At 32.8% G+C, this 14,489-nt stretch overlaps 3 protein-coding genes across 12 annotated transcripts; 2 read left to right on the top strand and 1 right to left on the bottom strand.

Moving 5' to 3' along the window:
- Positions 1-591: 591 nt before the first annotated feature.
- Positions 592-2,988, top strand: LOC141701533 (uncharacterized). The gene is made up of 7 exons (XM_074505158.1): positions 592-664; positions 839-1,253; positions 1,501-1,908; positions 2,005-2,104; positions 2,194-2,353; positions 2,443-2,701; positions 2,868-2,988. The coding sequence occupies exons 1-7, from the start codon at positions 592-594 to the stop codon at positions 2,986-2,988; spliced, it is 1,536 nt and encodes a 511-aa protein (XP_074361259.1).
- Positions 2,989-3,332: 344 nt separating this feature from the next.
- On the top strand, positions 3,333-5,410 carry LOC141701535 (uncharacterized). 7 transcript variants are annotated; one of them, XM_074505170.1, is made up of 7 exons: positions 3,333-3,489; positions 3,803-3,957; positions 4,075-4,211; positions 4,408-4,518; positions 4,667-4,712; positions 4,807-5,112; positions 5,222-5,410. In XM_074505170.1, exons 5-7 carry the CDS (start codon positions 4,699-4,701, stop codon positions 5,292-5,294), a joined length of 393 nt encoding a protein of 130 aa, XP_074361271.1. In that variant the 5' UTR covers positions 3,333-3,489; positions 3,803-3,957; positions 4,075-4,211; positions 4,408-4,518; positions 4,667-4,698; the 3' UTR covers positions 5,295-5,410. The 7 variants fall into 7 exon arrangements, with proteins under 7 accessions (XP_074361271.1, XP_074361270.1, XP_074361264.1 ...); XM_074505165.1 differs by having other exon boundaries at positions 3,334-3,489; positions 4,075-4,190; positions 4,620-4,712; XM_074505166.1 differs by having other exon boundaries at positions 3,334-3,489; positions 4,620-4,712.
- Positions 5,411-6,786: 1,376 nt separating this feature from the next.
- Positions 6,787-11,766, bottom strand: LOC141701534 (transcription termination factor MTERF15, mitochondrial-like). 4 transcript variants are annotated; one of them, XM_074505160.1, is made up of 4 exons: positions 9,747-11,766; positions 8,421-8,721; positions 7,141-7,218; positions 6,787-7,064 (listed from the first exon to the last, which is right to left on the bottom strand). In XM_074505160.1, exon 1 carries the CDS (start codon positions 11,583-11,585, stop codon positions 10,515-10,517), a length of 1,071 nt encoding a protein of 356 aa, XP_074361261.1. In that variant the 5' UTR covers positions 11,586-11,766; the 3' UTR covers positions 6,787-7,064; positions 7,141-7,218; positions 8,421-8,721; positions 9,747-10,514. The 4 variants fall into 4 exon arrangements, with proteins under 4 accessions (XP_074361261.1, XP_074361262.1, XP_074361260.1 ...); XM_074505161.1 differs by lacking the exons at positions 6,787-7,064; positions 7,141-7,218 and having other exon boundaries at positions 8,280-8,721; positions 9,771-11,766; XM_074505159.1 differs by lacking the exons at positions 6,787-7,064; positions 7,141-7,218 and having other exon boundaries at positions 8,284-8,721.
- Between the last annotated feature and the right edge of the window lie 2,723 nt (positions 11,767-14,489).

Raw genomic sequence — 14,489 nt, 5'->3', positions numbered from 1 at the left:
TTGCATTTTGTTTTACAAGGAAAATAGTGAGAAAACGCATTGTGACATATGCACTGTAAGTCAATATAAGACACAAAAGGATCCAAAAAAAAAGATCCCAAAAAAGATCTTGCGTTATTTTCCTCTTACAGAGAGACTGCAACGTCTATACATGAATGAAAACACCGCAGAATGTATGAAGTGGCACCACAATAGAGTTGTAGTTGATGGTCAGTTATCTCACCCGGCGGATGGAGATAATGAATGGAAACAATTTGACCGTAGATTAACAAATTTTACAAAGGAAATACGGAATGTGAGACTTGGCCTTTCTGCTGATGGATTCGATCCTTTTCGTGATTCACATGCAAGGGAATATACAGTTTGGCCCGTTGTGGTTGTAGTTTACAATCTTCTCCCATCCATGTGTACAAAAGCTCCATACATGTTTAAGTCTCTTCTCATTCCCGGGCCAAATGATCCTACAAAAGATTTTCATGTTTATCTTCGACCACTAATTGATGAATTGAAGCTATTGTGGCGGACAGGGGTGCAAACATATAGGTCGACTATCCTGATGTTTATAATAGGTCATCAGGAATAAATTTTATGATGAAGGCAGCATTGATGTGGACAATTAGTGACTTTCCTACACTTGGCATGCTTAGTGGATGGTCGACTAAGGGTAAGTTGTCATGTCCAGTATGTATTGGAGGTGTCAAATCCAAACATCTTAAGCATGATGGTAAACCTAGTTTTTATGACACTGCTCGATATTTCTTAGAAGAAGATGACCCATTGAGAAGGAGCATAAAATTTGGAAGTAGAGAGACACGATCAGTCATTTCTTGATATTCAGGATTAATTGTAAAGACCCTTTGTGAGGAGATTCAGTTTCCTCCCCCTGGAAAGTCAATCAGAAGAAAACCCAGGGATTATGGTGTAACACATAATTGGACACACTTCTCTCCATTTTTTGAGCTACCGTATTGGGAGACACTCAGTCTTCGTCATAATATCGACGTCATGCATACGGAAAAAAATATCTTTGAAAACATCTTCTTCACTTTGTTGAATGTTAGGAAGAAGACCAAAGATAACTCGAAGGCAAGGAAAGATTTTAAAGAATTAGGTGTACATCGTGAGTTGTGGATTCAAGATGGTAACACAATGCCGAGTGCTCCTTATGTACTTGAGAAAGAACAAATCCTCAAATCGTTCAAGTGGATTGAAGAATTGGAACTTCCAGATGGGTATGTATCAAATATATCCAGGTGTGTTAATTATGAAAAATGCACCATGCATGGGATGAAATCACATGATTGCCACGTTTTCATGCAAAAATTGTTGCCTATTATTTGTCGTGACTTATTGCCGAGGAATGTAGCTGATGTTCTTATATTGAGATGTCTAACTGTTTCCAAGATTTATGCTCATCCAACTTGAAATACACGGATCTTGAGAAGATGGAAATTGATATAGTGAGGATATTTTCCAAACTTGAAATCACTTATATTTCAGGTTTTTTTATTCGATGGAGCTTTTGCCGGTTCATTTGGCTACAGAGTGTAAGTTAGGTGGTCTAACTAATTTTCGATGGATGTACTTTGTTGAAAGATTTTTGCACGACTTGAAATTGAATGTAAAAAACAAAGCTCGGGCAGAAGGTTCAATGGCAGAACGATATATTGAGGAAGAATGTGTTCACTTTTGCTCATTATATTTCGAATCCAAAGCCAAGACAGTGCATAATCAGTTACGTCAAAATGAGGCATCAAAAAGCTCATTTGATCCTAACTTGTTAGAAGTTTACACATACCCAACATACCCCATGCTTCGGACCGGATTTAGAATTTTGAGCGATGATGAGCATAAACTTGTGACCTACTATATTCTAATTAATTCTCCAGAAGTCGGAAAATTTTTGCGGTATTATTTCTCAACCTTACTTAAGTAAATCTAAATTTACTATATATCTAGTCAACTAATTTTAGTTTTTTTAATATTTTTTAATTTTTATAATAGGGGATTCCAAAGGTTAGTGGATAAAGAACATCCTGATTTCAATGATGCAAAAAAAGAAGAGTTTCAAAAAATATACTTCATTGATTGGTTTCGTAGAAGGGTATGTGAATAAATTTATACGTTGCACGCTTATGTATTTGTTCATATAATATAACCGCACCCTTATGTGTTTATCTTCTTTACTATTAGGTGGAAGGTGATCAAGAGCTCAAAGCTAAATTTAAAGATTTAATAAGAGGACCTATGTATGATGTTGAATCCTTTAAAGGATGCAAATGTAATGGATATAAATTCGGTTGTGCGAAGGAAAAGGAGCTCACCTCATCAAATTCCGGTGTGGTTGTTATTGGTAAAAAGTATAATAGATAATTCTTAAACTTGTAAATTGCATTAGCCTTATGTTATTTGTTACTAAATTTCATACATTTAAAATTATAGGAAGTTCATACCAAGGAAGCTTTGACAATTATTATGGACGACTACAAGAAGTACTTAAGCTCTACTATCACAATGGCAATCAAGTTGTCTTATTCAAATGTCATTGGTTTGATCATACTACACATGTCAAAGTCGATAGAAATAGGATGATCACGGTGGATGTAAAATCAAAGTTAAGAGCCGAAGATGTATTTGTGTTGGCTAGCCATGCCCATCAAGTATATTACGCACCGAGCATTACAAATCCAAAGTCTTCATGGTACACGGTCTTAACAACTAAGAGTCGACAAGTTAACGAGAATGTGGCGTCTAAGGTAAGAGTAACATCTTTCGATGATACTTTACAAAATGATGCATCAAGCGCTTCATCATCACATGTCGAAAGTAATTATTCGAGAGCCCTCAAATTTTTTTATTGACTTCAGTATGTTCGAAAATGATTTCTCTTATCATGAGTACAATGAGGACAAAAACAAAGAGAAAGACGACGATGAAGAGAGGAGTATTCATGAGGAGAGTGATAGTGATCATGATGATTTGGCGTAGATTATTCTTTTGTAATTTTAAATCACTAGTTCACATTATTGATATTTTTTTTGAAATTAATATATAAGTCATATAAAAATATTTGTGTAATTGTGATTAAGAATTTCTTATTTTCCCAGTATTGAGAATGTTGAATTTCTGTAATTGAGAATGTTGAATTTAATTTTATGCTGAACAAAGAGGTTAGTCAGTAGCTTCTGTTAGTTTTTGTAAATTTGTAAATATCTTCGACCGAATTCAGTGGAATTAGAACAGAGGACATGCGGGTTATTTCCACCAACTTCAGTGATATATTATAATGGGCTGGGTAATTTAGATTATGGGCCGGGTTATCAACTGATATCAGTCGAACAAAAGCAGTAACATATATACATAGGTTTATCAGCTCTCTTTTTCTTACTTTTCACCTCTTTCGCCGTTGAATACAATCTCAAAGTTGTTCTATATAAAATGGAAGTTGTTCTAATACTCACTTTCTTAGCACTATTTCGGGTATCTGAGGTATTCATCCCTGTTCATCATCGCATCAAATATTTTGGTGCCTATTCGTATGTACTATTATGTGTATATAGGGTTTTGTCTGTAAATTAACTTGGGCGTTTGTATATACTTGACTTTAGGGGTTTTGTGTTTACTTGATTTTAGTGGTTTTGTAAATACAAGATTTATGAGTTTACAAATTTAGGGTTTTACATATTTTTTATTTTGATTTCTATCCAAATTATGGTAATTAATAATGTCAAATTTTAAGAGTAAGTATGGGTTTATACTTAAGAGTAGAGTAGTTAACTATCTTACATGATTTTGTTTTCAGGGTCCCGAGTGTGAAGCATTTGTGAAGGTCGCAACTTCAGACAATGAAATTCAATTTGCTCAAACAAACTGCCAGAATTTTATTCCCAATTATTAAGGCACCATATCATTTTCTTGGCCTGGTGAAAAGCGAGCAGGAGAAATTTACAAGTCTCGGTAGGTGGAACATTAGTTATTGGTTTTGATTTTGCTATCGGCTTTTCAAACTATGTATATAGGTCCATTTATATTTTACATTCATTAAGAGGTTGATGCTTTCTCTCTGTTTTGCAGAAAATGCTTTTAAAGTGGGCAAAAATCAGTTTTTAGATGATAACAAATTCGTGTTAGTTAGGCTTCTGACTAAAATCAACTTTGCTAGAGTGTATTCTAGTTCAAACAAACTACAGGTCGTTTGTGTTTTCTCTTAGGTTGTGCCATTGCAACTATAATTTTTTTTAATTTCCTTTTCCTCCTCTAATATTGTATTTTGTGTTACAATTTTGGTATCTAGGTTATACATATTTATATACTTATAATAGATTTTTGTCCTTATATAATGTCAACACTTAATTTCATTTTCATATCAGTTTCTTTTATATGTATTTATCTTCTTTTATGATACAGTTTCTTGCATTACTATTTGTGGTGTTTATCCGATGACAAAGACGAATCCACATATCTAAAGCTCCCAAGTTCGAACTCATCATTCCTTCCATTGATATTAGTTATTTAGGGGTAACATGTTTATCTTTTCTTTTTATCTTTGTTTGTATTTTTTTAGTAATTTTCTGTATCTGTTTACTTATATTTTATTTTTATTTGTTTTCTTATTCCAGTTTATGGCCCCCACTCATTCTGTTGTATGCACACTTTTGATATCTAGTTTATTTGGTTTTGCGGAGGCACGAGGAGATTATGCAACTTCAAGCGTAAGTATTTTTCTATTTTAAATTTCATATTACATACTTGTTTGACCAATTTGTTAAATACCATTTATCTTTACATTTGCATATTTTATGGCAGGGTTGCTGGTTGTGGTTTGTTTATTATAATTTTCATGACGGTAGGTGCTAGTAGCAGCGGGAGTGGTAGTGGTAGTGGTACTGGTCAAGGGAATAGGAGTGGGATGGGTCGGCGAGAAAGCGAAAGGAAAAAAGATGAAAATGATGGATCAGAATATATGGGAGATGGAGATGACGAGGATGAGGATAGTGACGATGAGATACTGATTCAGAAAGCTGCACGAAGTGCTTCAGAGGGTCACTACAAGAAAAGGCCAAAGGACGATGAACCTAAACTTGGAGTTGTTCACTTCCTTGATGGTGCCTTGTAAGTTAACTTGAAGGATTGTAATTTATTGATTTAAATTGAAATTTTTCATGTCTATTTTTTTGATTATAACTTGTATTGATTCGTGTTTAAATTGTTGTTATTATAGATTTCAACGGACAATTCTCCCTGTTCTAAGGCATAGATGTCTTTCAAAACTTGATAAACTCTGTGGCCATTAATACTTGAAAACTGATCTGTAAGTTCATCCCAAACTTCTTTTGCAGAACTAACAATATCCATTCCATTATTGATTTCATCAGAAACGGTATTGAGAATCCAACTCAAAACCATGTCATTAACTCTATCCCATTGAGATCTAAGTAAAGAAGTTTCTTCAGACCTAGGCACAGTTCCATCTACTATACCTAGTTTGTTTTTAGCGGACAAAGCTATTGTTAATGACCTTTTCCAAGGACCAAAATTCTCAGATCCTGTTAATTTCTTAGTGATAAGAATTAAACCAGGATGATCAATATTTTGCAAATACAAAGGATGTAGATTAGAATTCATCGAATTATCTGCAGTCTCACTGTTATGATCTGCAAGATCTTCAATGTTTCCACCAGAAGAATTTACAACTTCAGTTGTACCTCTAACCATATGTGCATATGTAGGCCGAGACATTTCAACAAACACTTAAAACTCGTTCAAGTCTTCAGAATAACAAGCTTCTATCACATAGATTAATGAAAGCAAGTAACTCTAATAAACCCTAGAATAGAAGATCTTCACAGATATGAAGTCATCGAATCAAAAATTGAGTAATTAAAGCAATTTCCTAGTTAATCATGATTTTTATCACATACGTCCATCAAATAATCTCTAAAACACGTTTCTGAAATAAATCAAGACTCTAATCACAAAATCTATTCAGAATTCTATTGCAATTGAAGAAATCTTACGAGTTTTACGATCGCAAGAAGAATCGAATCAGCACGGAATGAAAATTCAACCAAGATCTAAGCTCTGATACCATAATGAAAATTGTTATTTCTGGTAGCATAACATCATTAGTTATAAACTTATAATAATCTGTTAATTAACGTATATTTGCATTTGTAGAAATAATGTCGTAATTAATAGCAACAGCCAACGGGTATGTAAATATAAATAATTTCTACTTTGATCAGCGCTTTCCAGTGAGTAGGCGGGGTTTACAAAGTATTCATCTCATGTTATTGCTCCCTTTCCTTCAATTTTTTATCTCGTACAACGATGATATGAACATGGTGCATATATGTAGATAAGATTTGATGCATTGCTGTAGATAAGGGTTCGATAACATATAAAATATGAACTCCGGGTTATTATTACTATGTATCTATTTTAAATGCAATTCGTACGTGAAGAATGCTTGCTATACAAGAGCTGCACTCAGATTACTCATTGTATTCTTCAGAATGTTTTATATATTTAAGTAATATAGTTTCCTTTGTTGGTATCAACTCAATCTCGGATATATTGTATTCTTGAAAAAATATTACTTTAACGAGTTTATTACTTTATCAGGAAGTAAATATACATTGTGTCCATTATGTTGGGACCGGAGAAAAACATTATTTTAGCGAGCTTATTACTTTATTGATTATTATTTCATCTAGGTTCAACTGTTGTTAGAAAGAGACATAACTTCTAGGTATAATTCAGTATTAATCTTGAAAGACTGATTGTTATGCCTCCAAGGACAAGGTGTTTAGAGTTCAGTATTCTGGTTGCTTTGCTCTTTTTGCCTTCTTAAGCTTTCGAATTCTACAACATTTCTAAAATTAGAAATGCATCAACGGATACAAAGAAAGCACTTAAATGCACTATCCAAAGTACCAAGTTTCCAACTTCCTTCGGATCAACTCTCTGTCTTCCTTCAGGGGAAGCATTCATTGCAAGATCAGATCTTTCTGAACGGAATGTTTTCCTTGCAGAGGGCTTCTGTAGCAGCATTTGTGGAATATCTGCAAAGAAAGTACAATTAAAGAAACCTGCACAACGTAAATGAAGACGATAGCACAGGACTAATTAGATCCCTACCTTATTCCATGGATGAGCTTAATCTCTGGAAACTTGAATTCTGTGTATACAATTTCTCTCGGGTTGGGTTCGTAAAACCTGCATCAGCAACCATCAGACTAAGTTTATGAGAAATTATAACAAAAGCTAAACAAGACTATTTCATTCAGGACTCAGGACTAGGGAGTCATCAAGAAATAAAAATTTCCAAATGTTACTACTAGCCATGGGTGAGAATACATGAATAACTAACCATCTGAAGTGGCAAAAAACCATATATAACCTCTATCATCATAAAATAAAGGATAGAAATGTAGCACAAACTAATTAATTCGTATTAATTCCGCTCTGTAGCACGTAGAAGATGACAACATAATAACCATTGAGAAGCATATAAGCAACTTCAATACTGCCAAGTAGGGGTAAGCGCGGTGCGGGCGGTGCGGTTTTTTCCTCAAACCGCAAACCAAACTGCGCATGCGGTTTGATCAAATTTTCAAAAACCGCAACCGCACCGCGTACCCTCAAAAACCGCATAAACCACACCACAAAAATGCGGTGCGGTGTGGTGCGGTTCATTGCGGTTTACACATTACAAGTTCGAAAATTTTAAATAAATACAAAACTTAAATTTAATTAAATTTTTGAATAATATAACAAAGTCGCCAATATTCTTCAATAATACAAATTAGAAATTCCACACTATAAAGTTTAACGTAGAAGTTTGGCTTGGCAATTAAATGAGTTCACTATTAATAGGTGGCTTTGTACCATGTGTCTCATTATTCTTGAAGAAACACAAACATGATGATCACCACGCAACAATTGGTCTTGGAGAAACAAGATGATCACTAAGCAAGCACTCCTAGTATGTTAATTGGAATCAGACTTAATAAATCGAATCATGAAATATAAGTATTATATATATATATATATATATATTAAATATTGCGGTGCGATGCGGTTTGAACCGCATTTCAGAAATTTAAAACCACAACACGCACCGCACCGCGCGGTTTATTAAAAATTCAAACCGCAACCGCACCACGAAAATTAAAAACCACATTTTGCGGTGCGGATTGGTGCGGGCGGTTTTTGCGGTTTTCTGCTCACACCTACTGCCAAGTATGTAAGCAAATGCTCCCAAAATCTACTAAAACAATAATTATCAGAAAAGAAATGATGAATGAAAAGAAAGCCAGAAGTGTTATCTTAGCTATTCATAATGATATAGTGAGATCAAGACCCTGCAAATTTGTACACAACAGCTAAGGAAATTTAAGTCCCAACGGGTATCCTACCAGTAAAAGCTCTAGAAAAATACGGAAGCTGTACACATGCCCTATGTGTAAGCTTCTATTAAGACCTAAAGACACGCCTGAATGTCATCACAGCCTTAAGCGGAGTACTACAGAGAATTCCAAGAAGTAAATAATCAGGCAGTTTTATTCCAGTTAGTCCCTCCAGTAACGGTGCAGAAGCTACTGTTGTTGTTGAGTGATGCTGCTGTTGTTGATCAGCTGTGTTAAGCCTTTCATTTCATTTTTTACTTCTTCCACTCTGACCTCGTGGCCATTTTCAAGCAAGGGGTTTAGGCTTCATCTGATGATTATAAAAGAAAACTTATTTAGGGATTAAGCTACAGCAGAAGAACACAGAACCCCAACTTCTTTCATGAGTTTGTGGCAACCACATTATAATGACTAATGAGAATATAATAGAAACAAGACATTTTGTTTTATGATTTATATTAAAAAATAATTTTGCTTTTTTTCGTAAAAGTATAAATGTTACAGTAACAACGAACAAAAGTTATGCTTCATCCATGTGCTAAGTTTTAAATTAATGAACGAATAGAACATCTAAATATTTTTTCTTCACATCTTACTATTATGTGCTTGATTTTCAATTATGATGTTAGATTAAAAATTCAGTTCAATGCAATTTCTTCTATCTATTTTATTGTTTTTATACGAAGAGTCTTCATTTGCATTAATTATTTTTTAGATAGATAGAGAAGTCATTCCAAAATTATCATTTCTAATATTATTATTTTCTGGAATTGATTGGCTTGCATTTCAGGTGCTAGTGTAATCACAGGGAATATAGAAAGGAAAATAAAAATCTCACAAAATATTCTTCCATAGGTTATCTTTCATTTTATGAAACAGATTGTTTCAGAAGCGTTCATCTGGAAGCAAGTACAAGTTGTTAGAATCACTGTAGTGATAATCTAGACTTTCACCCTAAACATAACACATAGCATCTCCAACAGTCTCCTAGTTCGCTCCTAAATATAATATAAATAGTGTGATTCTTAGCAAGTTAGTGCATAGATTTTCGTGTCAAACTCCAACAATACTCTTTATCTTGACTCCTAAACTATAAATTATTCATATTTAAAATTTCACAATAACAAAAATGTGAATGGAAACATGTGCTTGTAGATATTTTAATAAGTAAAAATAGGTTAAGAGCCATATAGTGGCTCTTAAAATAAAGGAGAGAGAAGAGACTCCTAAGGATTTAAGAGTCACTAAGAGCCTTGTTGGAGCTCTATTTTTTATCATACTCTTTATATTAAGTTTTAAGAGCTTGTTTAGAAAGCATATTGGAGATGCTCTTACCAATGAAATATTTGAAACAAGTACCGTAGATAACTTCCGTCAGGTGTCAGTGTGTTGATTTATTTTGTTGAACTCTTCCAACAGCAAACAAATAAACATGATCTATTCAATACTCAGCAGTGGCTTTCATCAGCTTATTGGCGTTGGTGCCTCCAATTGCTTTTCCCGAGGAGCATACAAAGTCGGAAGAATTTTTTCCCCCCGGGAAGAAACTGAAGCTGCAAATTCAGTCTATTATCCTCTGTTATGCCGTACAAATTAAGCACTTGAGGAAATTCCACACAGAATCTATCCACATATTATTCTCCAAATTTACCACCTTGCAGTTGTATGATCGAATATAAGGTCAAGTTCTTCTTCACTACACCCCTTGACAACAAAAACTGAACAACCAAACACCGTGGCTTAGTCCACTTTTCCAAGCTATGCATAATAGCAGGACAAAATGAAACCTGCGGTGCATTCCATCCCATTTTGTTAACCAAAAAATCCATGACTTGCTCTATCTTCTCCTCGAAACTTAGCATAATTTTAGGCTGCTTCTTAAATGCCATAAAAATTTCATCATCTGACCAGCCCCACATCCTTGACAGATCCCACTTTCGCTCTCGAGGCTCTTTACTTAACCCACTCCACACGGTGATTGCATCTGCAAGGTGAATCTTTCCTGGATCTACCCAAATTCAATGATGATAAAAAAACACCATTAAATCTAGTGGATGACATAAAAGAGTTTTTCTTTCAATAATTTAAGTGAAAGTAATAACTTTAGTTGGTGATTTTTCTGCTAAATTTCTGTGCATTATCCTCCGCGCCTCCATACAAAGTAATCACTTCCGGAAAATCAACACAGAATTTATCCACAAACCTTTTTCTAAAGTTGTCCTCACTCATTCTTATGAACGAACTCAAGGTCAAGTTCTTCTCCACTACACCCTTTGACAACAAAAACCGAACAACCAAACACCGTGGCATCGTCCAGTTTTCCAAGCTATGCATCATAACAAGGGGGCGATATGAAATTTGTGATGCATTCCATCCCATTTTGTTAACCAAAAAATCCATGACTTGCTCTATCTTCTCCTCGGAACTTATCATAATTTTAGGCTGCTTCTTAAATGCCAAAAGAATTTCATCATCTGACCAGCCCCACATCCTTAACAGATCCAACTTTCGCTCCCGAGTCTCTTTACTTAACCCACTCCACACGGTGATTGCACCTGCAAAGTGAATCTTCCCTGGATCAAACCCCATTTCGCTAATTTCTTTAACCAAAATTTTAAACCTGTTAGCACCTATTAGTAAAGTGCCCGGCTGTTGCTTTAACATTGCCAAAATCCTAGAATTCTGTACCCCATAATGTCGTAACAATTCAATATTAGGTACTACTGAATTTCTCAAATCTTGTTTTATCACCCTGGGATGCTTCTTAACCAAAACAATTACGCTCTTACAATCTTTAAGTAAACCCTTCAAAATCTCACAAGATGGTATGAGACAATTTTCTAAACTGCGTCTCATAACATATCCATTATCTGCTAGTACTTTACAAAGGTCACTGGATGTAAACCCAAACGAATGTAAAAAGTCTAATTTGGGTTTGGCTATATCTACCTTCAAAGTTATCATAAATGGGTACTTCTTGAACAATGTCGAAACTTGGGTATCAGTGAATCCATAATTCTCGAAAAGGGCCTTAATACAAGTGAGTTTAGAGCTAACATTTTCAGACAAATATCTATGGGTTGAATTCAAGAAACACAAATGGGTTGATTTTAAAGAAGTAATAGCAGCAGCAGTGTTATTCTTGAGCAAATATTTGTGCATAAAACTAATCATATCGACAATTATAGTGATTATACATAAATGGGGTTTGATAAAATAACAGAAAGTACCCAACTTTGAGCTTCTTTTGAGTGTAGAGACAAGGCACTGTGCTTTGTTGCTGCAATTTGTGTGCAGTGCGGCAAAAACAACCCTCGTTGCTTCTTGTGAAAGTGGAGTGATTTTGATAGTTAGAACTTGGGGGAGAAAAAAAGCCCTAAGGGATTGGGCTGAAGTATAGTTTTGGGTCATATTTTTCGAAAAATGGGTCGGACTTCCTCTGAAATATATACTGAAATATATAAAAGACCCGTTTAAGCCTGTTGTCCAGATTAAATCAGATCGGGTTTTTAATCGAATCAGGTTTTTCAGAATTTTTCCGTAATGGATTATATTGGTCTTCGGTCTTCGATCTTTGGACTTTTTAAATAATATATCTCTATTATCGACTGAATTGACCAATTTTCTTTTAGGTCATTAGTTTGATAAAAAAAATCAATATTTAATTATGTTAAAAAAACTCAAACTATATTTAATGTCTTAAATATGAATTACATATTTTTTAGTAAATTAAAATTTATCTATATTACGAGTATTATTCGAAAATTTAAAACTGAAATTTAAAGTCTCTTTCGTATTTAATATTTAAATAATTTAATACCAAATTACGATATAATCATATTTCTGGATTACATAAAAAGTTAAGTTTGTTTATCTAATTAACAGTACTCTTAATACCTTTATATTTTAGTAGGGAACTAATTTTATACCCGTGCATCGCACGGGATATTTATTAACTTTTTATAATTTTTTTGAATATTTATTCTTTATTTAACTAATTTTTAATAAGATAATTTTATTTTTTAAATATATTTTATATTCTTCATGAATAATGTATTTTCCAAAAAATTGTACGTTTTGTACTTATATATTAAGTTATTATTATATTATTTATATTTGACATTGATAACCTAAATATAACATATGTATTATAATTTATTTTATTTCTCCAATTATTTGATTTTTTTCACATTATAAATTTTTTAAATAGAATATATTTTAATCATACTATATAATATGTTTATGTAATTATTTTTCATTTTTATAGATATATATTTTTTCTTAATCTTGTGCAGTTTGATCGAAAATTGGAAAGTTTTTTGGGATTTGCATCTTGCGGCGTTTGTAATAATATTTTATAATTCTTCGGTTCTAGTAATGATTTTGAAAAAAATATTTTACACTTAATTGTTATAGTAATTTTAAATATATTTTATTAGATTTGTATTTCAGTTTTGAATTGTAAATTTTTTTATATTATTATAATATTTCTTCCTAATTTTTATGTTTTATGTTTTATAGGATTCATGTGTTACATCTATAATTTTTTTTATTAGATTTTTCAATTTTGAATTGTAATAGTGTTTATTAATATATTTTTTCCTTATTTCTAAGTTTTAGAGGATTGATGTGCTCTAAATTTTTTAAAAGACAAACATATTTTCTCTTGTAACAAAATAAAACAAAACAGAGGTAATACTTGTACTTAAATATAATTTATACGTGTTCCTTTATAAAATAAAAATTACAATTATATATTTATAAATATTTTAAATCAAATTGTTTCTTGTATTATATATATAACATAATACTTTTAATATTAGTTTACATCATTTAAGAATATATAATTTTAGGTCACATAATATGTTTACATAGTTATTTTTCTTTTATTTATATATTTTATTTTCTTAATATTGCGGAGCTTGATCAAAAATTGAAAAGTTGTTCTTTTTTTTTGAAAAATTGTTCTTTGTTTGCATCTTTCCAATATTTCATAATTAATCGGTTTTAGTAATGATTTTTGTAACTCCTTAGTTTTGATGATCACAAAACAGCAAGCCATCATGTTGTTATTTGAGAATATTTGCAGGATATAACAGCTTAATGTCAGTGCTGTTTAAGTATCATGACAGCAAGTTATCATTAGTCAGTAATCTATTTCAGCAGGCTATGATCAACAGTGTCAGAATAACAACAAGCCAAAATGCACAGTTCTGATTCAACAAGGAAGTCGAATTTCATGGAGATTTTATAAGATCTTCATATATATCAGTTGTAAGGACTTCTCTAATATAATAAACGTGCATGATATATAGAGAGCTCAATTTTAAAACGTTTTTACTCATTTAAATTATTTTTCTAAAGAATAGGAGTTTGTTTTTCTTTCAAACTCTATCTTCTATCTTCTGATTAAAATGTTTTATACTCTACAAAATAGAAGAGATATTTTCTGGACTTTGGACATCTTTGTTTCTCTTCTATCTAACGTACACATGAACGTTGGAAACCATCCCAACGATCTTAAACGGTAGAATTGGATTCTAGCCGTTGTAATTTGTTGAGAATGTTTCAAACGTTAATGTGTGGTTATATATGTGGTTTCTTGCAGTTTTATGACTAACAACTTTGCAAGCAAGAACACATACAACTCCTGATCTTTATTGATTTCAAAATACTCTCGAGCTCCTAATTATATTCACATATTTTATTGAAGAGAGTCTATAGTTTGAGTTGTAAACTTTATCACTGATTTGTATTGTTCAAATTGTATTGATTAGTTGCTGGATAAGTTGGCTAGGGAAACAAGGGTTTAGTGGTACTTGCTAGAGGAGTTTGTACTACGGTGTAGTATAGTACTTAGAGAGCAGGTTCTTAAACAGGGTTTTCAGCAAGCCATTATCAGCAGCTGGGATAAAGGAAGATATATTGTTGTATCTTGTAGTTATAACCTTCATTGATCAATAATATATTCTCTTACCAAGTTGGTAAGGGACCAGGACGTAGACCATAGGGGCTTAGGGGTCGAACCTGGCTAAAATTCTTGTGTGTTCTATTTACTTTTCTGTACATTATTTTCTG

Source organism: Apium graveolens, unplaced genomic scaffold, assembly GCF_009905375.1.
Source record: "Apium graveolens cultivar Ventura unplaced genomic scaffold, ASM990537v1 ctg4013, whole genome shotgun sequence".
Lineage (NCBI taxonomy): Eukaryota > Viridiplantae > Streptophyta > Magnoliopsida > Apiales > Apiaceae > Apium > Apium graveolens.
Note: the sequence above shows the minus strand (reverse complement) of the source record. Positions and strands in the feature narration are given on the sequence as shown.

Bases quoted from the DNA above. Each gene is read 5' to 3' on its own strand.
- LOC141701534 (XM_074505160.1), bottom strand. From the start codon at position 11,585: ATGATTAGTTTTATGCACAAATATTTGCTCAAGAATAACACTGCTGCT.
- LOC141701533 (XM_074505158.1), top strand. From the start codon at position 592: ATGAAGGCAGCATTGATGTGGACAATTAGTGACTTTCCTACACTTGGC. The intron at 1,909-2,004 runs GTATTATTTCTC...TTTTTATAATAG, and splicing joins GAAGTCGGAAAATTTTTGCG to GGGATTCCAAAGGTTAGTGG. The intron at 2,105-2,193 runs GTATGTGAATAA...CTTTACTATTAG, and splicing joins TTGATTGGTTTCGTAGAAGG to GTGGAAGGTGATCAAGAGCT.
- LOC141701535 (XM_074505163.1), top strand. From the start codon at position 3,846: ATGAAATTCAATTTGCTCAAACAAACTGCCAGAATTTTATTCCCAATT. The intron at 4,713-4,806 runs GTAAGTATTTTT...ATTTTATGGCAG, and splicing joins GAGATTATGCAACTTCAAGC to GGTTGCTGGTTGTGGTTTGT. The intron at 5,113-5,221 runs GTAAGTTAACTT...TTGTTATTATAG, and splicing joins CACTTCCTTGATGGTGCCTT to ATTTCAACGGACAATTCTCC.